The sequence below is a fragment of the Rhipicephalus microplus genome, chromosome 5 (assembly GCF_043290135.1).
Source record: "Rhipicephalus microplus isolate Deutch F79 chromosome 5, USDA_Rmic, whole genome shotgun sequence".
Lineage (NCBI taxonomy): Eukaryota > Metazoa > Arthropoda > Arachnida > Ixodida > Ixodidae > Rhipicephalus > Rhipicephalus microplus.
In genome coordinates this window covers 128,934,191-128,961,790 of record NC_134704.1, presented here as the reverse complement: position 1 = coordinate 128,961,790, position 27,600 = coordinate 128,934,191, and the positions used below count along the sequence as shown (strand labels likewise).

Here is a 27,600-nt window from a genome sequence, read left to right as displayed (position 1 = left end):
AAGATCACAGTCTCTACCACAAACAAGCATTCTGGTCTCGCGAAGCAGCTGGACCAAAGATGTTTGGTTTCTCCATCAATGTTCGCACTTAAAGCAGTTGCTCACAGCTACGTTGTAGTTGTTGGAGACTTACAAAGAGGGTTCAGCTTAAATTGAGGACGACGCAGCGAGCAATGGAAAGAAAAATGGTAGGTGTAACCTTATGAGACAAGAAGAGAGCAGAGTGGATTAGGGGACAAACGGGGGTTAAGGATATCATAGTTGAAATAAAGAAGAAGAAATGGACATACGCTGGGCATGTAGCACGTAGACAGGATAACCGCTGGTCATTAAGGGTAACTAACTGGATTCCCAGAGAAGCGAAGCGGATTGGGTGGGCAGATAGAAGGTTGGGTGGGCAGATGAGATTAAGAAGTTGGCGGTTATAAATTGGCAGCAGCAAGCTCAGGACCGGGTTAATTGGCAGAACATGGGAGAGGCTTTTTGCCCTGCAGTAGACGTAGTCAGGCTGATGATGATGATGATGATGATGATGATGATGATGATGATGATGATGATGACGTTGTAGTAGAGCAGCTCGCTGCAGAGCCAGTCCTGCTTATGATGCCTGAACGACGCCAGGTCATAACGAAAACGACGCTACGATTGCTGGCTAGTGAAAATCAGTCTAACTTCATTATGTGTAAGAATAGTCAGACACTTGAATTAGTGTAGTGCTTAATTTATACACATCATGCGATGCAACACCAACATTCTGCTAAACAACTTTTGTTGGAAGCTGAACGACCAACTTCTCGACGCTGCTGATAAAAAAGGGGAAAGCCACAACTTTCGAGGCCAAATAATTGCATGCGTTGCTTGTAATTGAAAACGAGTACATACAAAAAAAACTGGACTTCGCAAATAAATGTTCTGCTGCTACAGTTTTCTGGTGTAATTTTTTTAGATACATGCACGCTTGTTATTGCAGAAAAAAAATTTACACGCAGTGCACCAGCCAGACAAACTCTCTTGAACAGCGCTCCATAGCTTTTTTTTTCAGTCCGCCCAATCGTGTGACGTCACGCAAAGAGAGTTAAGACCTTTCTATTTTCTAGAGGGTGTTGCCCAAGCGCGCGTAATAACTCTCCGCGCTGGAGGAGAGGCCTTGCCGCAATACAGGGTTCAAGAGTTTCGAGACACTTTATTCACATTTAATGAATTCACAAAGCACTTCAATCGGGGAAGAAGTATTTTCTCCACCACACTAAGAGCTCACGAGACCACAGATAACCCTTAGGATGCTACAAACTAATTATTATCCGAATTTTGCTTCCATGCACTGTCTATTCCAAAGTGATTTCAGCTCGCAGTGCCCTCGCTGCGGGGACACGTGCGATTTAGAACGCATTCTTTGGCGGTGCCCCTTGTTACGTGCAGATGTTACGTGCAGAGAAGAAAATGGAGCTCGGCTCTCGGGAGCTCGGAATATTGGCATCAATATTGAGCTGTCCAGAGAGCCTGCGGTGCGGTGGTTAGGCTGGGTCTAACTGTCCCCACGTGGGAGCGGCCCGCCGTGTCGCCTTAAGAGGTGGCACTTCTCCGGATCTTTAAATGAAGTTCTTCGTACCATAGCGTACCTTCTCTATACAGGAGTACCACGATCACCTTTTAAACAACGTGCAAGGACACTGCCTTCACGAACTTTCTATAATTACGCCTTCAAATTTAGACCGCAAGAGCGACGTACTTCAGCAGGATGTTTCCTTGGTCTGGTTGGAATAGCATCCTAAATGTTTGCACACGCTTGATGAAGACAAGGCCGCAGTGAGGCGCTTCCATTTGTGGTCCTTTGTGTGCGTCACTGTGTCTTTTCCTTCATCAAGCTCGTTCCAAAATACGCTAACAGACCGTGCCTGCCGCCAAACACGTGTAAGGTGGGGAAGCACGAGTGCGAGAATGTGCACCGTGCAGCTTTTACAGGGGACACCACCCATTTATATATGACACCAACTACGGTGGGGTCTCTCAACGGACCTTAGATGAGCTGCGGCTGGTGCGCAGGACCACAGGTTACTAGCACAAACCCATGGCCACCTGGATAAGGCAGTCGCCCCCTTTCTGGCGTAAAGAGTTCGATCCACTGCCACAACATATCACCTGATCAACACCACACAACACTGAGATTTTCAATCTACCGTATTTACGGTATGTATCACATTATCTATTAATATTTATATCAAGGCAGCTCCTATGGATCAGTCTGCTGCCCACTGTCTCGAGTCGCCACTTTGGCCGGCGAGCACACGAACGAGCCCGAATGCCAGCCCATCTGTATAGTCTGTGTTAGCGTACTACTGATGGGCAGCGCTGCTCGCCCTGCCTTTCTCCACTGGGAATCAGTGGTGCTACATTGTTCCGCACCCGAGCTACCACTGTTCATGGGCGTTACGACACTGGTTGTACCCGCTGACAGCCTTTCGTCATCGTGTCTGAGTCTTCCAGCGTCGTCGGCAGTCCGATCCGAACGGCAGACTTCTTGCGCAGGCAAGGGACGACATTGTGGTTCAGCCGGGACCTCAGGTTCAGTCGTCCCAATCGAGCATGGTGCAGTGGCGCCTCCTGCGACAGTGGCGCCGAAGCTGACTCGTCTCGGTTCGAGAATGCCAGGTTTGTTCGCTACCGCGGGCGCCTCGCAATGGAAAGATGGCGTGGCCGTGCAATTTGTGGACTCTGGCTGCACACCATCGTGCCATCCGCTGAGCAGGGACATCATCTTTCCTTTAAGATTGAGGCGGCCCCACTTGTCATCCTGTTCGGGGCCACTGCTCGTTTCGAAGCCGTCAGACGGCAGTGAGAACCGCCTCGAGTAATTGTATGGGACAGCTCGCGTCCGTGTTGTCGTTGAAGTCTCGGTTGGGCTGGCTTTCTCGGTCACTGCAATAATAGAAATGGGCGGGCGTCTTGAAGTAATCCCTTCAAAGAAAGATTTCTGTTTAATGTATTTCACCTTCGCGTAACGCATGATAAGTTTAGAAGGGCGCTGAAACACACGTTGAGCTTTGTGGGGAAGCCCATTTGTTTGGCGGAAAATGGAGCGGTGAAAATCTCACCCAAAGTTTGCAGTTGTGTGTGGCGCATCCACAGGGAGATAAGGTATATGATTGAGATATTTCTCTCTAATTGCTCGCTTTTCGAATAGAGGCCCACGTCCTGAGACCGACGCAGGGAAGATTCCAGGCACAACGGAGGGCACATGCAAGGCATATGCTTGCATGCCTCTTACAGCACGCGAACATAGGGAAAAAATGATTACGTAGACAGAAAGAGCGCCGACTTCCAACTTTAATTTGGCAGAGCGGCAAAATATATGTGTCGACAAGGTTTATACAAAACACAAAGATAGGCAAGCCTAATTAATCTGTCTATTGAAACTCGTGTGACGGGTCCTCGATTAATTTTATCTTTTTTCGGTTTTTATGGTCCTTTTCAACACATACATTTTTTTCACTCTGTGAAATGAAGTCAGCAGGAAGTCAGCACTCTTTCTGTCTAGTCTGCCTTTGTTTTTTCCTATGTCCACGCACTAAAACAACTTGCCAATATGACCACACACCCACTAGCCCAGGCTTCCACTCACGTAAGCCTTGGCGAAGGGGCAAGGGCAGACTCGACGACATAGGGAGGATTCCCACAGAATGCCGATGAATGACATGAAGCAGGCAAACCGAAAGAAGGAGAATACATTCAGGAGCCCGTGTCTTTCTTTAGCACAATGTTTGACATAATGCAATCAAGCCAACTGACAAAGATTCCCAGCAAAGTTTGAGGGGCGTTCCTTGTACTTTTTAAGCATATTGTACCAATTACGACAAGTGCGAAAAAATTGAGGTGAACGAAAGTAACCTTCTGCGTTGCTCGGGGCTAAATTGACATCCTCACAATTGCAGGGTTCGCGCCAGTCCATAACGTCACGAGGGCGTCATTCTATAGCCATTGTCATATAACGTTATCTGCTCAGTATCACCGCCTTACCTTCCCTGATTGGCCCACGAGACTTCCAAACTCTTTCCGACTGGTTTCAATTTTGCTCTACCTTGTAACGGAGGAACTTGACGATGTTGACATGTTGACATTACTGGTAGGAACGTAGCGAATGTGTCTCAGATCACAAAATTTTAACAATCTGTTAGGAACGAGTGAAGGTCGCCCGTTTTATGCGCCTTGCCTCTTCTTTCGTCCCGATGGGCGTGATGGAAGCCACTCGGGTAACATTGGTGTAGCACTGGGGAAGCAGGGTGTGGGGGGTGCAAACTATCACTACTCAAGATTTTTTTCTCTTTTCAGGTATGTATACACGCCCGCATACAAAAGCACGTACGCAGACATACAAAAGACGGTTGAATCCTTTCGGAAAAAAATTGTCTAAACTAGTGCCACAAAGTGATCACAAAGGGGAAAGAAGGTAAATCAAGCGCGTGACATGACAGTGAGCGCATGTCATGAAATGCGATCGTCTTCTCCTGTAGTTATTCCAGTGCGCGCTAAGTCATTTTAGCTCACTATAGAGCGCGACACCGGACACGTGGCGGTAATCCAGGGCATGAAGAGCATGTGATCCAGACACCGCTCTTAATGTATCTATCAGCCAATAGTACCAATGTCTTGCGTGACGAAAAATATGTTATATGGCGGCCCTAAAGAGAGAATGTGCGGGCCTCTGCATGAAAAGAAAGCGGTGACTTCGGGCTCCGCTTGCGAACTCCGATTTGACTAACCTGGCAAGGTTTGACTAACCTGTTCCCAACAGCGCTTGCTTTTAGTTGTATGTTTTTTTTAACCAAGCACTAGGCGTGCTCAGCAGAGTTCAAAGTTGGACGAGTTGGTGATAGTTCATGTTTACTTGTGAAGCAGCACACGGAGACAAGGCACAAAAGGACAGGGCACGACAGGACGGCAGGACAACCACTGCCGTAGCAACTTTTTGGAAGATAATCAAAAACTATTATAACTTTAAAAGCATTGTCACTCGGGGAATCGTGTATGCATAATATTTTTTTCAATTATAAACAGGAATTTCCAGGACAGTGGTTCTCCTGTATTTCAGTTCTTTTTGTGCCTTGTCTGCACCCGCTGCTTCACACTTAAACATGACCACGTGTGCGACAGAACCTCGCTAAAACATACAGTATTCATCGGTTTAAACGCGACATCAAAAATACAAGTATATCAAGCGGTCGCGCAATTTTTCAATATAATCCCATCACTTCTCTACGAATGACATCGTCAGGGTGACTAGGTCTCTGGCGTAGGTGTACAGGCTAATATTACGCCGGTATGAAATCAACTGAGGGAGGTAGAAAAGAAAGTATGAGTCCCTCCAAGCTCCGTGTTGAAGCGTTTCATTCTTTGAGCACAGACACACCAGAATAAATTAACGTTGCAACGCTTCATGGAAATACGAATAATCATCACTGTGGGTGAGAAAAGAAGCCAATTACCCGGTTTCGGTGGGTTCTCGGCAGCGGGGGTCACGGTACGGCGGTTAACATCGGCGACTGGAGGTTCTTCGGAAGTAACATCGTCCGCATCTTCGTAGCGGGCAGTGTCTCCAAAGTACCTTAACTTCGGCCGGCCCAAGACGCCTCCCAGCTGTTCGAGCTGCATCGCCTCGAAACTGGAAATCGAGGCGAGCCGATTCGGCCGAATGCTTCCCGGCTCCGGAGGCACGTTTTTCGCCGATGCCTGGTGCCAGATGTAGGAGATGCGCTCCCGGTTGGGCACCACGTGCAGGGGGTAGCCTGTCTGTGGCCGCCACGGGAGGAAGAAAGCTTTGACCAAAGACGGAGACGTCAACGTATCGAAATATATATACATGGCAATGCCACAGGCAACGGCAGAGCAGGGGCAGATAGAAGAGAGGAGGGGCGCCCCCCCCCCCCTATTTTGCAGGGATGGCGCCATGTACAAGCATAAAGTTTCCTAAAATTAACTAGAGAAGACTCCGGCACTGCGATGGTTCAGCGACCATGAGAATCATGGGTAGTACACGAATTTGCCTAGTCTTCGTGCTTGCGGGCCTCGAACGCACTTGTAGCTTCGTTTATTGCTGTGTTTTGGCTTTGTTTCGAATGAACGAAAAGATGGTTATAAACTTGGTGAACCAATTTTAATCGGTGAGCCTAAAAGGTTAATGAAGTTCCATTCCTGATCATTTCCAGACTTTCGTTTCGTTACAAAGCAACTTCAAGCCACTTGATGCCCACCAGAGCCGAAAGTACGAACGTTAGACAAATCCGTGTACTACCCATCATTCCCATGCTCGCTGAAGCGTCGTGCAGTGCAGCTTCCTTAGAAACTAGCGTCGGAGTTTCCTCTAGTGCATATTTAGAGAACTATATGCATGCAAGCACGGCCGGGCTAGTCAGCAGCTGCACGCGCGTCTTTATAGCGCAAGTGCAGTCTAGTCCGGCCGTGATACAAGTACACAGTCAGACCACACCATGGTTGGACCTATGCCTCCAGCGTAAGTCTGCACGGGTAACGCCATGCAAGTTTTTTTTTTTTTGGGGGGGGGGGGAGATGGAGAAGGGCGATGACGTGCGAGAACGTTGAAGCTGCATTGCAAGAATTGTTTACTTCTCACCCCTTAAAACCTTGAAATTCGGGGCCAAAAGTAAATCACTGCGCTAACCCCATCATCGATTCATTTCATTTTTGCTACCGTAGCGAAGCTTTTTTTTTTATTAAACCGATAGTTTACATGTGTCTATGAGTGTTTATGTATGCTTGATTATGCGGAAATAACTTTGAAGTTTCAAATTTCAAAACTTCAAATTTTCAACCAATGGAAGGAGAGAGCTGAGGTAGAACTAGGTCTCCTCCTGATGAGGAGAGCTGCGTACGCCTGAGATTATGACTACCAATGATTGAGCCACAAGATTTAAAGGAACGAATGAAGGAACGACGCATAGAAGATACATAAATGGAGGTCACTCGGATAAACACCATCTTCCAATTAGACTTTCTTCTTTCAACTAATGTAGCGTTGTACACAATAACTTTTAAAAGTGTTGAAATTGAGGGGGATGTGCAGTGTTCCGGGACCGTATACTTGTGGCGATAGAGAAAGACGCAACGACAGTGGAATGTACAAACAGCCCGCACTAGTGCTACGCTGCTGCGTATAACTCTAGTCTTGCACGATTCCACCTACAAGCAAAATGCAGTAATGGCAGTATTTTACTGAGTTTCGACGCCTTCAAACAAATTATCATTATTGATACCATCTTTAACGTCTTGTTTTATACTTTCGTGCATAATTTATTTAACCACTACCTTCAGATATGCGCAGTGACGCTCCCAGTTTTTTAAATTAATAAACATTTAGTATAAGCATGTATTTTAAGTTAAAGTACACTTACACCGCTATCAGCATGTACACCTTATGTATACAAGTTGATGCCTCGAACTACCGACGTCACAACAACGAGCCCCTGTGATTACATTTTAACTTTTGTTTTTTATGCCATGATTTTTGGCAACAGAAACAAAACAGATATTGTCCCATGCCCACGACTGACAAAAGCTGCCTTGGCCTATTTGTTTATTTGACATGGAAACTCTCATATGGGGTGAAAAGAAGCTATTGCAATATTTTTCGTAAGTACCCATATCTGATGGCATTGTGTGTTTATGTATTTTCTCATATGTATATATACAATAGCCATGTAATGTATATAAAAAATACGTTACAAATCATGCTGTAGCCGCTGCTTATGTACCGATGGACAGGGATTTGCCAAACTACCTAAATGTAGCTTCTTTCTTAGGTTTCGTACTTATCTATTTAATATAGCAGCGAAAATAGAAAAATTGATTGATTGATTGATTGATTGATTGATTGATTGATTGATTGATTGATTGATTGATTGATTGATTGATTGATTGATTGATTGATTGATTGATTGATTGAACTAGAGCCGCTTTCTCCGGGCCAATGATCTTTCGCAATTGCGAGGCAACACTACCTGCACGTGCGGGTCCTCTTGACTGGACAGGTCGCGTAGCTCCGCCGGGTCATACAGGTTGGCCGGCTGCATCACCCCACCGGGCACAGACGTGGCACCGCCGGTGCCAACGCCGCCACGGCTTAGCGATTTGGCTCGCCCGGAGACACGCTGGCGTTCGGGACCGATGCTGCGCTCTGCAGGGTGACCAGTGATGCAGTCCTAATCAGTGTAGTTATTAAGGCACGACAAAAAAAAGAAAACAAACACGCATCGACATATCGGCGAACATACGGCAGCATGTCTGAAGTGCAGCTGAAAACGAAAACAAAGGGGACACTTCCCCGCAAAAGTGGAGCAATGAAAGCAATAGCCAAACATTTGAAATGTTGTACACCGAAAGGCTGACAGATAGCCAATTCGGCAGATGATCTAGCCTACCTCAAAGAAACGCCGGTGTTAAGAAAGTGTGGCATCTTCAATGAGCAAATCTGTTAATCTTTTCAAGGCAAGCTTAACGGTGAGGACCCAACACGTACGTACAACGCTGAGAACAGTCTGTTGATCCTTGTGAAGAAGCGCGCAAAACATTGCCGGTCAAGCTACACAGTTTCTTGCCGGAGGCGCACGTCCCCTGCCCAACGATTTTTATTCTTTATTCGACAAAACGTCAAGGGAGCAAACAGCTTAAAACCAACAGCCACCCGCTGTCTTTGGTATGGCTCTCGCTAACCTTACAGCTCACTTAGGTTGATTTATATGTGGAGTTTAGTGTACCGAAACCACCATATGATTATCAGAGACGCCGTAGAAGAAGGCTCCGGAAATTTCGACCACCTGGGGTTCTTTAAAGAGCACCCGAATTTGAGCACACGGGCCTGTGAAACATTTTTACTTCCACCAAAAATGCAGCCGTCGAAACAGGGATTCGATCCCTCGACCTGCGGATCAGTACAGCTTGCTTAGGTTCGCCTCTCGCTCGGACAGATAGTGCAGCGGCGACATACGTAATCACATCCCCGACATCAATTGTTCTGTCCTCGACTCCTACGCAGTCCTTTGTTAAGGACTGCTAACAAAAGCCCCGAAATTCCCTCGAATCAATTGCTAAGAGCAGCGCCATATTCACGAAAAGATGGTCAACGTGACTAGCAAGGTCTTCTCACAGTAGAAGTATCTTTGCAATTTCACCTCCAAAACACTGACCAGTCCCCTGAGACAAATTCATTACAGGAGACAAGCTATCCTGCACGTAGTGGTTCTTGAAAGAAGAAGGGAAGAAGTAAGTGTGCTGCCGTTACTGTCTCTCTATGGAGGACACCTCCACAGCACTGCACAGGGGATGGGGGAACGGGAATTAAAGAGACAATCGAAAATGGTAAGAGAAGAGTAGAGGAGGAAAAAAACGCATTCGATCTGCCTCATGTATGCGCGCGAGAACACCAGCAAGCCACACGCAGTCGACAGAGAAGACCATCGAGAAGGCTCGCTCACTGGAGTTCGTGCCGACCGGTGTGCCCCCGCGATCACCGACGGCAGTACAGCACTGGCCGACTGGCTCGCCCTAAGCCATCTCCTGACGCCGACAAGAGCTCTCGCCGAGTGGTGCCTCGTCCTCGGTCCCCTGCGACTGTGTCCATCTTTCCCATCTTCTCCTTACTTCCGTATGTGGCTGACCCTGCGCATCTCTTTCTCCTGCTCCTCTTTCTATCTCTATACTCCTCCCTATCCTTTTAATTTCTCCTTACCCCCATCCCTCTTAAGCTACTGTTGATGCGTCCTCCCCCTGAAAGACAGTTACAGGGCTCACTTTTCTCTTCATTTCAGAATCCATTCCCCCGCGGGTACAGTGATGTGCACGTTTTAACACTGGCAAGAATAAGAAGGGGATGTCCAAACTCAGAGTGTCCGTAGGTAGCACCGCTTGAGAGGTCCAACGGATGAGCCATGGACTGGAAGGCGAGCAGGGAGACAACGTAGAACTCGCGCTCGTGAAAGCCAACTGGGAGGGTCTCGGTCGCCTTACAAAATCCCGAAGCAAGACCAATCACGATCGAGTCAAGATCCAGCGAGGACGAGGAAGCGGGCTCAGTCGTCGTCGTGCTCCTGGGGACGGCGGCGGGAACCGGCGGTTGCGAAAAAGCGCGTGGTGTCTGCGTCACCGTGGAACGCTTAGTGACGACGGCAGGGGCCGGCTGAGATGTGAATGAGGGCGAGGCTGTCGTCGTTATAGTGGGAATGATGGGCGCACTCGTTGTTGGATGAGAGGCGGCCTGCGAGATCGTGCCGCCGGTACCGGCGAGCGCATCTCGGAAGAAGCATCTCTTAAAGGTGGCGTTGCTGCCAGGAGTGCTAGCGTGTTCTAAGGCTTGGCGGCGAGTCACGGAGCCGTAAGTTGAGGCCATGATGACCGCGGCCTTGCACTGGAGTTGCCAGAATGGGCAGTGCAGCTCGATTGTGGGATGTTTCCTGCGACAGTTTATGCAGCGAGGGTGCGCTGCACACGATCCTGCAGTGTGCTTGATGTCGCAGCGCAGGCCCCATCCGTCTTGCGAGCAGGTGGCGGTTGCGTGCCCGAAGAGGCCGCAATGGGAGCACTGCAGGGCCCGGGGTTAGTGAGGACGAACAGCGCGTCTTTGCTTATAAAGCAGTGTACCCGGGGGGACGGTGGTTCCAGCGAAGATGAGGGTTAGGCAGATGAGGGTTAGGCTCTGCGGACACCAGACACGAGTGGCCCAGGTGACGCAATGTTGGCGGTGAGGTCCTTGAAGGACATTGTTGGGTCCACTCCAAAAACCACGCCAACGCAGGTGTTCAGGTCCAGTTGTTTGGCCCGAACATTGGTCTCGCAGATCGTCCCGACCTGGAGTAGCGTGGTCCGATCGGCGGAAGGGTGAGTGTCGACTGAAACCAGGTTGCGCTGGAAATTCATCCGCACACGCTGGGTGGCTGGGAATCCCCAGAGGAAGGCGGCATCCCTCGATGCAGCCAGGAAGTGGGCCTTCTTCCCGCCGGGCCGAAAGATGATGGTGGCCGCACAGTCACTCGGTGAAAGGTCGCCAACGACGTGGTGACCATCGGGGTGCGGAGACATGCTTGGGGGCACGCGCACACCAGGGGCGGGCGCTGTTTGCTCGGTGGTCGCGGCGGTTGAAAGACGAGATGAGGAGGTGTTGCTGACAGGGGGGTATCTCTTGCAGGAAGCAACGACCGTAGCAGGAGACGAGAAACCTCCGGTTTGGCCCCTTCGCTTCGCTTGAAGTCGGGGAGAGGGTGGCAGAGTGATGATTGCTGGCCTTCTGTGGCTAGGTTTTCTTCAAACGTGCCAGCTTGGATTGTGCCTGCTGCTGCTGGGTTGGCACCGATGATGATGCCGAGGCTGCCACGACCACGTCTTGCTGCGGTGTTTTCTTCCGGTTGCCTCTCTGAGGCACCATTTGTAGCCCTTAAAAGGCCACTCACCAGGCACCATACAAAATTTTAGTAAGACTGTGAAAGTTGTTGGGTGTCCGATGAGGAACGTTTTCATGATGAAACAAGCGCAAAAATACACACACTCAAAGAGGACACAGACAAGCGCTTACTATCAACTGAAAATTTTATTTCGAAGCGAACACTAATAAATACATCACACGCATGTACGTCATTCCCGACTTCCCCTGTCATCATCAACAACGTGTTATAACAAAATATGCACGCGCCCACAACCGGAAACAAACATGTGTCAAGAACTAAAAAAAGAAAATGTGAAAAACAAACATAGAAACAAAAACGTAACACAGAAAAACACTGGGTTATGTGACGTCCAAAAAAGCGTTTTTTTGTTTTTTTTATTTTCTTTTTTAGTTCTTGACACGTGTTTGTTTCCGGTTGTGGGCGCGGGCATATTTTGTTATATCACGTTGTCGGAAAAACCATTGCTGAGTTACCATTCGGCAGATTCGAAGATAGTAAAGAATGGGATTGCAACTTCTTGCATCAAAGCTGCCCTCATGAAATCGTGCGTACACTCAATGAATGAGAGTTTTTCCGCGCAGATCAAGCGCTTGAGGGGAGCTGGTTACCAGGATGAATGTATCCTTTTGGCATGTGAGAAGAATCGTCGGGAAGTAAAAAATGCAATCATTGGCACAGGTGAAGAGAGGAGACAAGTTGAGAGTGAAAGAGAGCGGACATTGGTCATCCCGTATCTGCACAATATTTCTCATAGGTTGAAAAAAGTTGCATTAAGGTATGGCGTGCGGGTTGTTTTTTCAGTTGAAAACAAATTATCAAAGATTTGTTCAGCAGTAGAAAGGCTAGTCAACAAGGAAGGAACTGGAGAATTGAACAGATGTAGCATAAAGCATGGCAGGAGGTACGTTGAGTGCAAAAAAGATGTTGTATACGGAACTCCTTTCACATGTGGAAAGGAATACGTTGGTCAGACGGGTCGGTGCATAAATGTGCGCCTTCGTGAACATGAGAGTTCACTTAAAGGGGCCCCTTACTCACACTTAGCGATGCACTGCAAGGAGTGCACCTGCCAACCGAAATTTTCCGACACACGAATAATTGACAGGCACAACAAGCGGACGACGAGAGATAAATTGGAAGCGTATAGAATAAGGAAAGGAGGGGACAGTTGCGTCAGCCAAGCGTCAGTTCTACTAACAGATGCGGAATATGCTTTTTCGGACGTCACATAACCCAGTGTTTTTCTGTGTTACGTTTTTTGTTTGTTTTTTTATTTTTGTTTTTTTTACATTTTCTTTTCTTACTTCTTGAGACGTGTTTGTTTCCGGTTGTGGGCGCGTGCATATTTTGTTATACCACGTTGATGATGACAGGGGAAGTCGGGAATGACGTAAATGCGTGTGATGTATTTATTAGTGTTCGCTTCGAAATAAAATTTTCAGTTGATCGTAAGCGCTTGTCTGTGTCCTCTCTGAGTGTGTGTATTTTTGCGCTTGTTTCATCATGAACCTTTAACAACACGCCCAACTGGCAGTCATCCTAAAAGAGGAATATTTTGCCACAATATTTTTTAATCGGTTCCTCACGAGCGGAGAAAACGGGTTTTTCTGAAGCGGCACGAAACGAGGATGAGAGGATGCGGAGGCGAGCTTGAAACCCTTGCCGCTCCTCCGCGTAGCCTTCGCAAGCCAAATCTCTTTCCCACCATCTCCGGCATCCGACCAAAAGGTCACGTGCGCATGACGTGCGCGAGCAAGCCCAACCACCGTGCACGCGGGCGCTTTTTTTTTAAGTGTGAATACACTTTATAAGCGGCCCCAAACTATCTACCGCCGTCGGCGTCGTCCGCAGTCTTCTCTCTATCTTTAAAAGAAAGAGGACTTGGCGGGCCGCAGGCAGACGCTCTACCGAATAATCCACGGACGCGACGCTGATATCGGTGTCAGTAACGCGCCTTATACCCCCTCCCCCTTCGCTCGCTCCTCCGCTCTCCTCGCTCGCTGCAGCTGCGCGCGCACCCCTCTCTCTCGCGCGCCCGCCTTCTCTCTCAGTCTCCCGTCGAGAGCGGGTCATGAGGGGGAGTAAAGTTAAAATCCGTTGGCATTCGCCAGTGAGTTAACGTAAACTCCCCCGTGTGATCAAATTGCGATTCCCAGGAACCATTACACCATAAAGGCGCCATAGTGTGATTAATAAATATAATAGTGCGAATTAATAAATACCAGTCATACCATCACCCCGTTTATTCGCACTTAACAATGTTCACCCTCGGGGAAATGCTTGGGAGTTTTTTACCAGCGTTATTTTGTGGTTTTCTGGGTGGTTTGGAAACGCTGGCTTAGACGCGGTAGAATATATCAGTACAATGAGTACGCGAACGCGTAGGAGCGTTCCACGGTAGTCGTCTTTTCGATACGCTGACCGCGGGGACACGAACGCATGCGAAACGCCGACACATTAGCCCCGCATCAAAAAAAAAAATTGGCAGCATATCAACGGAGTGAATGATGAAGAGTGGGGCGAAGCATTCGTCCGTTCATTCGTTCTTGCTTCCGTCCGTCCATGCGTCCGTCTGTTTGACCGTCCATGCGTCCATCCGCCCATCCGTGCGTGCACCTGTTCATGCGTCCGTCCCTGCGTTCATCAATGCATCCGCCCCTGCGTCCATCCATGCATCTGTCTCTGTGTCCATTCGTCCATCTACTCAACACACTAAGTACCACCATCTCTCATCTTTTCGTCATATATTCCCCATATAGAAGCACCGCCATCCAGCGGACATTTCAAGGACTAAACGAGAGATGGCACACGCACACTTTCTTACGGCTTGCGCTTCTTGTCTACTTCCCACCTTTAACCACCTCGAGTTTGTGGTATATACTAGTTCACTGTATTCATGGCACTGCGGCCCAACGCTCGCTAAACCTTTCTAAAACCAAGGAGGTTACGCCCAGCGAGTATAACGTAGCAACCTTTTCCTGTCAGATAGTGCTCAATGTACATGCCAATGGCTGCTAATGGGAAATGAGAGACAGGAAAATTCGGCTTTTACTTTCTTACGGCTTGCGCTTCGTATGTACTTCCCACCTTTAACCACCTCGAGTTCATTCATGGTATATACTAGTTCATTGTATTCATGGCACTGCGGCTCAACGCTCGCTAAACCTTTCTAAAACTAAGGAGGTTACACCCAGCGAGTATAATGGAGCAACCCTTTATTGTCAGATAGTGCTCAATGTACATGCCAACGGCTGTTAATGGGGATCGCAGCGTGCGCGTTAACTAAAAGCCGAATGCTCCCGTCTCTCATTCCCCATTAGCAGCCATTGGCATGTACATTGACCACTACTTTTTATTGTTCAACAACGCCCAGAAGAAATCTCTCACCGGCACCACCTTGGAGGTCAAAATGTTATATTTGTTACATACTGCAACGGCTACGAGGGATGAATAGGTGCCGCTATAAGAAGCTTCGCCCCTAAAAAGACACTCACATTCCCTTATTGCGTCTCATTATTTATGTAGAGCTTTCTTAATATTTTTAAGCAACAAATTATATAAACTACGCAATCGTTTTCGCCATGTCACGTGTCACTGTTTGCAACGTCAGCGCAGAGTCGTCTACGTAGAGGACCAACGTCACGGAATTGCCGTGTACGTAGGGCCATTCATACGCGCACATTATGCCCTCATTCTCTGGGCGCGCACCAGCAGAAGGGATGGAGGGCAGTGTTCATCTTGAAATTTGACCCATTTCCGCGGCGCATAGCGTTGCAAATTTTAACAGACGTAATCATGAACACATCGTCTACGCATTGCGCTTGTCAGCTCAAAATTGTCAAACCCGGTGAGTGACCCTTCAAAAGGACTGCGCGCTAAAGCGCGGAATGAGGATCGGGGTAAGGACGGGAGTGAAAAAACTCGCGCCCTTCGCTGTTGAAATCTCACTCGGCTTTTTCAGCTATTCTGCACAACTGGCTAATTATGCTGCCTTCAACGAATTCACTACTCCTGATAAGTGACCGGCAACTGCCATACCGGTACTACGGAAACTCACGGCAATCCGACATGACCTGCATTCTAGAGATAGCTCACACTCTTGCGGAACTTTTCCCCAACAATCGCTCAGATAGCAGCATGTACGTTTTGAATTAATATAGTCCACCTAGAGATACAGTATCTACGTTGCCACTCTCCTAAGGCAAATTAGCACACTAGCGGGACACTCACAGTTGATAATAATGGGTGACTTTAATGCCAAACATACTGAATGGGGCTACTCCAAATGTGACCACAAGGGCATCAAGCTATGGGAAACGATTAGAGACTTGGTCCTTACCCTGCTCACGCACCTCGAACGATCAACCAGAATTGGGAATAGCGTCAGTCGCATCGCAACCGCCGACTTAAAAATTAATTAAAACGCTTATTCAATTAGTGGGTAAACACTAAACTACATTTAAAAAGCGACCATTATCTGCTTTCTCTCAACATAAAAGCTGCAAAAGAGAAATTCACTACTGAACACAATGAATGGCGTGTATTTCGATTCATAAGATACAAGTTCACCATCGAGGATCACGATGATTGAACTGCCGATCTTACTAATAATGTCAAGTGGTCTACACGCAATACCTCGAAGAAGCGGGACGGCTCTGTTCTGAACTCAAAGCTTGTGCACCTGTGGGGAGCGCAAGCCAGCTTACATCGTCGACGGCTCCGCCAAATGCACGATAGAAACTTGAAACGACGACTGGCGCAAACTCAGGGACGCAAACGCAGCGACATCGAGGAGTGTGGCCCGGGCAGCCATTCTGTGTATTGCGATACTGCAATCTTACTGGTATGATACAATGGATCTCTGCTTTGCAGCACCAGAAGTCCATTTAGGGAAGCTGCTGTCACCGTATATTGATTTTCCCCCCTATTAAATATCTCATTCATTTACTACAGAGGTGCCACTTTTTCCGACAACAGATGGTGCTACGTACAGATTGTTTGCCCAACCTCAGGAATGACCGTTCGCTATAGGGGTGCATAACATGAAGAGCTAATGCTTCCGGCTAAGTACATTTTTCCTCTGCAAAATATACACTTTTCTTTGCGCTCTTATAGTAGCACGCACCGATCGACTGAGCCACGGATCGCCGAGAGATCGGAGTGAACCAGCCAAGCAGCGATCGCGCCTCGGCACCGCTGCGTCGGCTCTGGTGACCATCTTGAGGCGCCTGTCGCGACCTGGACCTGCTGGAGGAGCGCCTCTTGAACTGGAACCAGCGCCACGGGTCACATGGATCCGCCTCCGAATTGCTAGACAACTCGTGCGACAACACCGGAGTTGTCTCCGCTTGCTCCTTCAGCTGACGCAGGTAGCTCACGTAGAAGCACATCAGTACCAGAACCTGCATTGTTTTGTGTAGTAGATGCTCAATGCGGCGAAAGAATCGGATGCCCCATCAGACGCGAAATTGTAATGGGTCATGCAAGAAAGCGTTATCACGTTCCATGGTGGCGTCATCACGTTATAACGATTTACTCCTGCAAAGGTGGGCCGATATCCGAGGCATTATACAAAACAAAAATTACGTCCTCTCCCGCTAAAGGCAACCATGTGTGGAAGCGGAGCAGGGGAGAAGCCATTGCGCTGAATTCTTGCAGCACCCGCCACGGTATTCTAGTGGTTAATGCGCTCTCTGACCCGAAGACCGCGGTGGCCGCATTTGCTATGGAGGTGTAAATGCTTGAGGCTCGTGTTCGTAGATTGAGTGCACGTTAAAGAGCCCCAGGCGGTAGAACCGTCTGGAGCTTTCGGACGTTAAACCTCTACAAGATTCATGTAGCGTAATTACTGGCCCTTTAGCAAGTTCAAGGATGAATACTGCGAAATTGTATGCATATATGAAGACCCACCTTGCAGCCCGAAATAATAAGTGCCATGGCAAGGAAGAAAAAAAAACAAAGTATGTGTGTCCATGTGATTGTCTTCCATTGTGTTGAAAACCTTTTTTAAGCGATTCAATGAATGCGTGTACAAGTATTGCTTTCATTCATAAAATATATGGGTGTCAAAATAAAACGTACACGTGGCCCTGATTATCATCGCTAAGTTAAATGAAATTTACATCAGGCGCAGGGTTTTTGGACCGAGGACAATGACTATGAAAAAATAATAACTTTCCGCCTATTTCGCAATTTACGATCTTGAGCGAACTTACCGAAAAAACAGTATCGCCGCACACAATCGTTTCCAATCACAAAACAAGTGAAAGGCAATTGCACAAGTACTTTTGATATAATTGATAGTTTGAGTTAAGTAATCTTAGTTAACTAAATAAGTGAAACATAAAACTACAAAATACTCTATCGAGCACCCAGTGATGGTAAACGGTATGTCCCAAGTTTATTTTAACTGCGGTTAGCCTTTCCTTTTTTTTTCGAATTCTTGGCACCCCGTATACTACGTATGCTTCGTATACCCGCTTAGCAGGCAACTAAGCTAAAGAAATGTGCATGCTTCCATGATGCGGTACGACTCGCGAAGTCAATGGCTGCATTTCAATCGAGCAATAGACAAGAATACCCATCTGCTTAATCTGGTAGTGTGACAATGATCCCCAGTGTAACCAAGTTTAACCTGAATTTCCCCTATGCGGCTCGCCTCATAATGACATCGTGACATCGGCAACTTAAACCCTATAGATGGCAATATACTTTGCATGGATTAACTTTTTTCGCACATCCCGTTTCAAATACAGTTTTGCGACCAACTACTGAATATATTATGTCAATCATACGCCATGCTAGGTCACTGCATTGCTTGCCTTTTCGAATCCACATCGTATTTCTCGAATGAACTCAAAACACAAGAACAAACGAACCACGGACGCAGGCTGTAGTGAAGCATTGCTTAGTACTTACCCTCACCACAGCTATCGTTGTGATGAACACGAGTACCATCCAAAAGTACTGGGTCTGTAACGAAGAGCACACCAGTGTTGTATAAGCAGCAGCTTCCATTTTTTGTCCATAAGAGCAAATATATTGTGTAAAAAACGTGATAGGAAAAAAAACAGCGCAACTCTTTCGCATATCGTAGACAGTAGCCATAAATCAAGATAGCTGAATGCTGTCGATAACTCAAGTCGGCGACAAGGACTTAGCTTTAGTGCTCGTCTTGGTCAGTCTGTGCCCTTGTCTTCAGTTCGCGATATAGCATTCATCACGACATACCAAATGGTACAAGCCGCTACCCTCCCATCAAAACAGCGCATTTTTCCTGGTTATTGAACCCTGCCACATTCGGAAAGCACAGAAAGCAAACTATTAATTGCGTATAAGAATAAAAAGAAAAAATACAGTGCTTTAACCATTGGCTAACGCATCGCTTGTATGTTCACGTATAGCTGTATATTTGCAAGTGTAATCGCACCTGTCCTTACAGTGGGTATTATGGGATAGTTTTAAACAATCCGTAATAGGCGCACAGGTGATCGTTTTATCACAGCACGGTTGAGGCACCCACATATAGCCAAAGCTATACCAATTAAGAAAGTGATGGGCCCGGGGCAGGATTACGCCAACGTGTCTTACACTTACGAAGGCGAATCTCAAGCATGCTACATGTTTTTGTTTTTTTGTGCGTGAAAGATTCATTACAGCGAAACTGTGTAGTACCTCTACACAAAACGTGACGGTAACAATTGAAGGCAAACAGGGCGTTTGGTCTTGGGTATGTCCGTGTCTTCTTTGTCTACTATGCGAGTAAAAGTTGCTCCATTCATTCCCCGTCATTCTCTTTGGTAAGTGAATATACATTTTGATACTACAACTGCAACAGCCTAAAAACAGGTTGCGGCACAACCACGTTTTGCTTGAGGCTGAGCCACGACATCTATAAATTCCAACAAGTCATAGCATTCAGGCATCTGCCTCTCCACGCGAGAATGGGAAGCGATAAAGAACGCCCTGTGCACAGCCTACAAAAACGCACTGGCGCTTCTTCGCACTAAAGAGTTTCCTAAACGTTATAGGAATCTTTAGGCTTCGCAAATCCTCGGCGTTTGTTGGAGATGACGTTTCCAAGAGAGCAGAAGCAGAAAGTGAACTTTTACCTCGAAGGGCATGTGTCGGTGCTCTGCAACAACTTCGTTTGTCTACCTCCGTTTAATGAATATGTAGTATTGTGTTGGAACATTGATAAGGATACGCGGGATAGAGTCGAGGCCAGTTTGATGGCAAAATACTGTACCAATGGTATCAGCGCACTCTCGATTAGGCTGAGTGCAAAGGAAATCTCGTATCTGGATGACGCTAGCTCTCACTTTATATCGCTTCTTGTTCTCCTCATCTTCGATATAAGTACAACACGTTTCAGAATTAATCGGTTGCGAGTTGCGCTCCTGCCCTCATCTTCATTGGCTTCCGTGTTTTCAGCACTGGGGCTTCGATGAATACACGTTACCCTTTTTCGACGAGCCCTCTCTACGAAGGAATGAATAGGGCGCCAATGCAAATCATTTACCGGTTCCCTGCCATGTATGTACGCCGAGCAAGCTTCACGTTTGGAAGGCCAGCGCGCGCTCGCCCGTTCGCGCCAGCATCTGCTAAGGGCAGTAGAATTACTGCTCCGCAAATTCTTCCGTTTTAACATTGAGTGAAAATGCATAACTTTTTTGTGCGTGTCAGGCTCGACCAGGATGCCACCGACATCGTGTGCTGCACTTACCTGCAGGTGCGGCGTGTCAGCGTCGTTGACCGCGAGCGCGCTGGTTCCGCTCGTCTCCACGGTGGCGTTGACCGAGCCGCCATTGTTGTAACGCCCTTGAGCCTAAAACCAACAGTGTAGTATGCGTACTGTTTAAATGAAAATACTGCCAGGCGCAGTCGAGCAGATCGAAATGGTGCGTGCTCTTCGACCTCACGATGGCAGCAGCCACAACCTCAACACAGGGTAAAGATTTATCTCGCGTTTCTACAGCAACCGCTCCCTCGCGGGAGATAGGAATTTGAGGACGGACGGGCGCAGCTGTCTGACGTGCGCAGCCGCGAAACACGCGGCTTCATCTTTCCGTCACTGACCCATGCATTCTCGCCGTGCAGTTCAACAATTTGACGCGTTCGCGAAGCGCCGGTTGCAATGACAACAGGAGATAAAACAAGTGTTAGCCATGAAGTGTCGCCGTGCTGCCGATAGATATTGCCACACACGCTTGCTTTTCCACTCTCATGTAAACGACCCGTTACACGTGCAACCACTGCCTTGGGCACACTGCACAGTAATGTCGAACATTCCATTTTATTTGTAATTATTCCGATAAACTTGAGCGTACAACGCAAACAGTGTCGTTTATTCTGGAACTAACGCGGCCGTCAACGATGAGCCTGGAATCGTCAATGGACGTGCATAAACGCCGACACGTCTTACTGCTGATCAGACGGCAAACGACTACATGTTCTCGCCACTGTCAGTTCGCAGCGTGAATTGGTTGTATTTTGACCTTTCGTCCACCGCTGTGCAGCAATGATTAGGGCACCTGGCTGCTCACCATGAGATCACGGGTTCGACCCCGGCTTTGGCGGTCCCATTTCGATAAATGCGAAGTGCGAGAGGCCCGTCTTCTGTGCCATATTACTACGTGTTGAAGAACATGAGATAGTCGGAATTTCCGGAGACCTATCGCACTTTTGGGGCGTAAAACCCAGTTATAATTACATTCACCTTTAATGGTCAGTTCACAAGTTCGCATAATCAAGAGTTCCATATTGCTGAGTCCTACCACTGACTTCTTCACCGTCCCTGCCACGAGACAATATCCGCTGCAGCCACAGGACAGACAGGCGCACGCGCCGTTGCTGCGTTGTCATAGCCGATAACGTCTTGCAAGAAAGGCGTACAGGAATACGAACGCACACAGGGATAAAGCCCCGAAACGCTCACCTGGCTGTGTCTGTAGCAGACTTGAATGCAGGCAGCGATCCAGCAGAGGAAGATGGTGACGGCGTTCCAGGCGATGAACATCTTCAGTATGCCGATGACATTCTGCACAATGAATATTCCTGCTGCTAGAGGCAGCACAGTTTGAAGACGAAGGAGCCGCAAAGGCAAGGACTCATCATCTGCAAACGAACTTGCATCTACCGAACCCGGTATCCCATAGTCACCATACTATTACCATGGTCAGTATTCTCAGTATTCTGGCAGGTGTAAAATGTGCAAGGAAAGTTTGAGCAACCCCGCATATTCTGGGCCTGCTCAAAGGCGGTCCGATAGAATGCACAATTATTGATGATGAGCAATGGGAGGCCGTGCTGCCCAGAACAGATCCGGAAGAACAGCTCTGGGCTAATTACGGGGCCGATAACGCCACCAGAGCCGAATGGCTACTGGCTGACGCTAAGCCGTAAGCACACGTATTGGTTACGGCGCGCTAGCATGTGGCGTACGTGCCCTCTCTCCTAAGGAGAGAAAGAGCGTGCGACTACACGAAACAGCGTGCCCTCTCACTCCATAGGAACGTGGATTCACTCGCAGAATTTCAAGCTGGAAGGTCGTGCCCTCGCGATCTCCGACGCCAGCGTAGCTCCCGCCGACTGGTTCGCCCTCCGCGGTCTCCTGACGCCGTGCAGCTCTCCCATTGCGGTGCCCCGTTCTTGGACTGCTTCGAAAATACTCGGAGAGATAGAAAAGTGGATTCCCACTTTCCTATCTCCTATTTTCCGTCGCTTCCCTCTCTATTTCTTCATATATTTCCTTCTATTCATTTTATCCCTCCTTCCCCCCACCCCTATAAGGCACTGCGCCGTGTCGCCTATAGGCAGACAGAAATTAGGTGCCTTCTTCCTTTTCCTTACTAACAACTAACATAAGCACGTCGTGTCTACATGCCAAGCGCTGACGCGTCGTAATGCGTATGTGTAGTTAGCGCTTTAGGTGTGGGACCAACACCACCGAGGACCTCTAATTCACATAAAGTTTTAAACTTCCTCCTCTTCATATCACGCACCAGACACATACCAGAGTAGAGTATATACCCGCCCTGCCGTCCTGATAAACGTTTAATTTGTCACGCTTCTGAACTCGAGGTCATGGGTTTGATTGCCAGTCACGGTGGCTGCATTTTGACTCGAAATAAAAACAAGGACACCCATTTTTCTTAAACATATTGTGGTCCTGGTACCTACTGATCTCCCGCATGTAGTTTTACTCCAGCGTGAGGTTTCGCACAACCCGCCCTATAGCATGCGGCATAACATGTGCTTGCATTACCAGATTTTAATGGTTCAACGGTTGAAGCAGACTCGCCGGAATAGACGAGTGTTAAGAACCGGGGGTGAACATCTGTGTTTTACACCACTTTCTCTGCAAACACTAGAAGGTGCTTCAGGGCATACATTTATTTCGCCCTTTAGTTTCGATTTACCAAATTTAAATATTAACATGGCGAGAGCAAAAAGAAACATATGACTGTTATTTTTTATTCCTCCTATTACATACTTCGTCAGGACATTAAATCAATTAGGATAGGTCAAGTACACCACTGCCGTGCTTCTCAAGTGACATGTCCAGTCAACTAAAAATTATTTCGATGCATACTTACGCGACTTTCGGAATCGGCGTGGGTACACTCTTTCTGTAAGCAAAAAAAAAAACATCAAGCCGCAGTGAGCCTGTCTCATGCCTTATGCATCAGTCTGCGGGTGTTTTCAGACAACAGAAATTTTTACAAACCGGCTCCTTTCGTTTTCGCACATGAGCTCTGTGTCGGTGCAAAATACATTTCCGCAGCTAAAATTATTCTTACTGGACTAATTAACGAAAACTTATTAACTACCGTTTTAATTGAAGTTTTGAAGGCTGGTGTTAAAAAGTTGAAGTGCGTGGCAATGTACCACACAACCTTTTTTTCAGAAATCGCAAAAATTTGCGCGTCAATAGAGGTATTCATCGTCGAATTTTAAGGCCGATACCGAAACTGATCCCACCAGGCGCACAGAAGGCGCCTTGACAAGAGAGCAACGAAATTTATACGAAGGCGCACCGAAGCAGAATCTCGTCAGGCAAACAGACAATCATTCTGAAACATACAAATGGCACACTGATCACTTGTGATTTGCAGTGTGCTTGTCTGTCACAGGCGTGAAAAACTATTTCGCCTGTCTACAAGAAGAAGCGCTGCAGCAGTTAGTCTTAAGCATTACGCTTCACAGGGAACGACAACGTTGACATCGTTTTTTTTTTTCAGCAAACTCCAAAGAAACAGATAAGTACTAAGCAGTACACGAAAAGGTGAGGCAGTTCACTGGCACAAATGAGATTGCCACTTTTGCCGATGAGATTTGGCCGGCATGCACCTTCAACAGAATGGGGCACTTCCTTGTCACTTGTTCTTCCAGTCTGACGTAACACAGCGGTGGTGTTTTCTGCGCACCGGGCGCAGTCAGTTTAGGTGTCGGCCTCAAAATTTGATTAAAGGGTCTCTAATTACGTGCCACTTACGTGATTTCTTAAAAAAATGGTCATGTTATGAATTGACACGCACAGCAACAAAGAATTAGGGGTGCCCTCAAATGAATAATTATGAAGGTATACCGAATGCGTTTTTGTTAATTCATCGCAACAGTGTCACTTTGACTGCGGCAACGTATTTTCACCCCGACGTGGAGTTCGCGTGTGAAAACAACTTAAGCCTTACTGTCCTAGGACTTCTTTTATTTTGTATTGTCTAAAAAAACATCTTGTATATCGCATCAAGTTCTATGGGTGTGTTCTTTGTCCGGGTACCCGGTTGTATCCACGCCGGAGGTGGTGGCGAGCCTCTGTAACCCAGTGTCTGGGGGCGAAGTACCTCGGGAAAAAAAAAAGAATGAAGATCACACGAATGGATATTGGCCCACTCTGCCATGGTGTGTTCCCAAGGAAGGCTAACACCATAGTTCGCTATGTGAACAGAACAGTGGCGGAATGGCTGGGAGAATGGTAAGCTTCTGTAATCTGACGACTCAGAAGCGCTGGCAATAGGAACGCATTCTCTGGGACAGAACCAGACTGAACAAGGCAACATTGGCAGGAGGTGCTTGCGTCCCTCTGTAGTCCAGCGTATGGGGATGCCGCGGCTAAGGAGCAGGTCCTTGCACGCCAGGCAGAGAAGTTTTCGGTCCATTTTATGATCCAGGTGCCTCGACGATATGGGTGGTGGTGCGCCCACGTAATCCAGCCTATAGTTGGAGCCGCGATCTCTGATCATGCCCTCCCCTCCTCCAAGAGGTCCGCCACGGGCAACGTGTTAGTGGAGTCAGATGCTTACACGACGAAGAGGGAAAGAACAGCGGGGAGTCCACCTCGCCTCCACAGTTCTTGTGTGGAGGTTCCCGCTGGCGTGGCACTGGTACGCAGATGGTTGCACACGAGGGTCGCTATAGTCTTTGTTGGCGTTAGGCGCAGAGCACGGCGCTGGGCTTGCGGCCCAAAGAGGCTTGGCAATTTTCATAATGGAACATTCGTTGAAAGCTGCCGCGGAGTAGCGGCGGCACCAATTGCTTCGTCTAGCCTGATTTGTTATTTCTTAACTACTGCTAGCCCTTAATAGACCATAGGGATTTGTCGTGCTCGTTCCTACATAGAGACGTCGTTTGACTTGGAATGCGTATTTACAACGGCTTTTTTTATTGTTGTTAATTATTTTTTTTCCTGAGGGCGCTTGAAGCATGTACAGTGTCTGTTCCGAAGTGCGTCATTAGCTGAGCGAATCGTTAACGACATGGCAATCATTTGTAACGAAGCTAGGTTCTTTAAGAAGTAAGATCGAGGTAGCTTTGGCACACAAGTACAGAAAACACGAAAAGCGTTCTCACAAAGTAAATGCTGAATATGAGGATGACGTCACTCGCTGCGTTTGTGAAGAACACGATGTTGTACACAGCGTTGACCGCCTGTTCTCCTGAAACAGGGAAGTCAATATTAGACCATTCAATTTGCTATAACGATATCTGTGATGACTGAGCCGCAGTTCTGTAAACTGGTTCATTCTACCGAGTTTCAATATTTCGAAAGAACTGAAGGTGGGGTTCGTGTGATAATTTTGCCTGTAGCCAGTTCGAATAGGTTAAAATTTACAGTGGAATTTAACCACATAACAAAATCTACGAATTAATGAATCAAGGAAGGCTCTTAGGCATTCGTTTTTGTTTGACGCTGTAATATAAGGTCACCTTAGAGGATTTTGCACAGACCCACGAATGTTTTTCACAGCAGCGAAGCTGCTTTAGTGTCACCACTCGTCAATTTTATTGACAATAACATCTGACAATAACAACATCGCTAACTGCTGGTAAACTAGTGTTATGAATGCAGCTTACAATTCACTTTAGCTACCCTAATTGGTGCAAAATTACATGCACTCTATAAAGGCCACTCCAACAAAACCTTGCACGACATAAAAAACCTGTATTTTAATATAGTGTAGGCACAGAAGATACTCCGTGAAAAAATTGCGTGTTTGGAATGCGAGCGATGGCGTCACAGAAAGCTAGAAAAAAGAGCTTTCTTTTGGTACCGAGACTTCTTTTTTTTTTTAACGTCACCCTTATTGTTCGCCGGCAGTGGCACGTTACGTGGGCGCGATCAAGAGCGTGCGACGTCTCGGCATGTCCTCAGAGACCGAGGGACGCTGAAAAATCTCGGAGGTGACGTGTCTAGAACTACGTCATAGCGAACTTGAACCACATACTGTACGCGTCGTCTGCTTATAGGCTGTTTGAAGGCTGCTAACAATACCACTGTACTATCCATATGAACTTTGCCAGAGCTCGCACACTCAATGAATTTAGCCGAGGTGAAGCTTCGTTCCAATCGCTAAAGCATGCAGCAAAATGAGGTATATACCTTGTGTCTGATAGAGCCCGATTTTCTCGAATCCCCAGTCGCTGGTCAGGACGAAGAGGTAGGCGCAGTTGTAACACTGGAGTGAAGTGAAACGCACACAGTCGTTAAGTTGCGGCGCACTCTTATATGGTTTTGTAGAAATGCAGTTCGACGACGTCACCTCAGCAAATAACGCTATACGAAATACTGTAGACCGATAAGTAAACAGCAAGCAGAAGTTGTCATGTCGCTCTTAAAGAGGGTAACTAATCAAAATATTTCTGTAGGCCCGTGTGCTCAGGTTTTGGTGCACGTTAAAGAACTCCACGGGTGGTCGAAATGTCCGGAGCCCACCATTACGGACGGCGTCCCTTAGACTCGTATGGTAGTTTTGGGATGTTAAACCGTAAATATTATTATTATTATTATTATTATTATTATTATTATTATTATTATTATTATTATTATTATTATTATTATTATTATTATTATTATTATTATTATTATTAACTAATCAAGCTAAAGAGACTGGGTAAGGCAGTAGTGCTATGCAGACTTTTCCTAGTTGGTCACCGTACACGTACGCAGGATCATGTGAGGGCATGAATTTAAGACCCGTATTCCCAAACCAACCTTGGCATTTCCTCGCGTTATCCTCAAGTTTCTGTACTCTCTACGTGCTTTATAAGGGCACAGAAATGGTAACAGGGTAAAATATAACAACGAGATTAATTCAAGTATACTATAGCCTACTTTGTTCAGCAAGCGCAATAACGGCTTAAACCCGATGAGGAAAACTCGAGGTGAGGTTGAGGTTGGTTTGTGAACACGGGCCTAAAGCCAGTATTCACAAACGAACCTCATCTTATCACTCCAATTACTTGTAGTTTCTGTTCCCTCAATGTGCTTCATGAACAAATATGATGGCGATATTCGCAAGCTAACCTGAGTTATCTTTTGCGCTGCTAACTTTTTTTTATGTATGCGCATTAAGGGTGCAAGAACCATAATGAACCCGACAGACCAAGAAGAAGGTTGGTTTGCGAATACGGGCCTAAATTACTTGAAAATAATCTGCACCACTTATATACGGTCTCCTTTGGAATGGCTTTGCAACTTTAGATAGATTAGGCATAATTCAGGGCGTTGTGCATCTCGCACGCTACTTACCAAGCAGCCACTGGTGACCAGAAGAACGGCCCTGGACCTCTTTCCGGCTTTACTTGCAGACATCTTCGCCTCTGGCGTGTCTGGCATGTAGCTTGAATGGGTGGCAACGCTTGCCTGCTGAGTCAT

At 47.2% G+C, this 27,600-nt stretch overlaps 1 protein-coding gene across 1 annotated transcript; it reads right to left on the bottom strand.

Moving 5' to 3' along the window:
* Positions 1-783: 783 nt before the first annotated feature.
* On the bottom strand, positions 784-27,600 carry LOC142817570 (uncharacterized). The gene is made up of 11 exons (XM_075894613.1): positions 27,475-27,600; positions 26,326-26,401; positions 25,296-25,381; positions 23,042-23,074; positions 21,382-21,483; positions 20,170-20,271; positions 18,363-18,416; positions 16,570-16,846; positions 8,010-8,185; positions 5,481-5,784; positions 784-2,916 (listed from the first exon to the last, which is right to left on the bottom strand). The coding sequence occupies exons 1-11, from the start codon at positions 27,598-27,600 to the stop codon at positions 2,231-2,233; spliced, it is 2,022 nt and encodes a 673-aa protein (XP_075750728.1). The 3' UTR covers positions 784-2,230.

Bases quoted from the DNA above. Each gene is read 5' to 3' on its own strand.
- LOC142817570 (XM_075894613.1), bottom strand. From the start codon at position 27,600: ATGACTCAGCAGGCAAGCGTTGCCACCCATTCAAGCTACATGCCAGAC. The intron at 25,382-26,325 runs GTATATACCTCA...TCCCTGTTTCAG, and splicing joins CGGGCTCTATCAGACACAAG to GAGAACAGGCGGTCAACGCT. The intron at 23,075-25,295 runs GTGAGAACGCTT...TTTTGCTTACAG, and splicing joins TCATATTCAGCATTTACTTT to AAAGAGTGTACCCACGCCGA.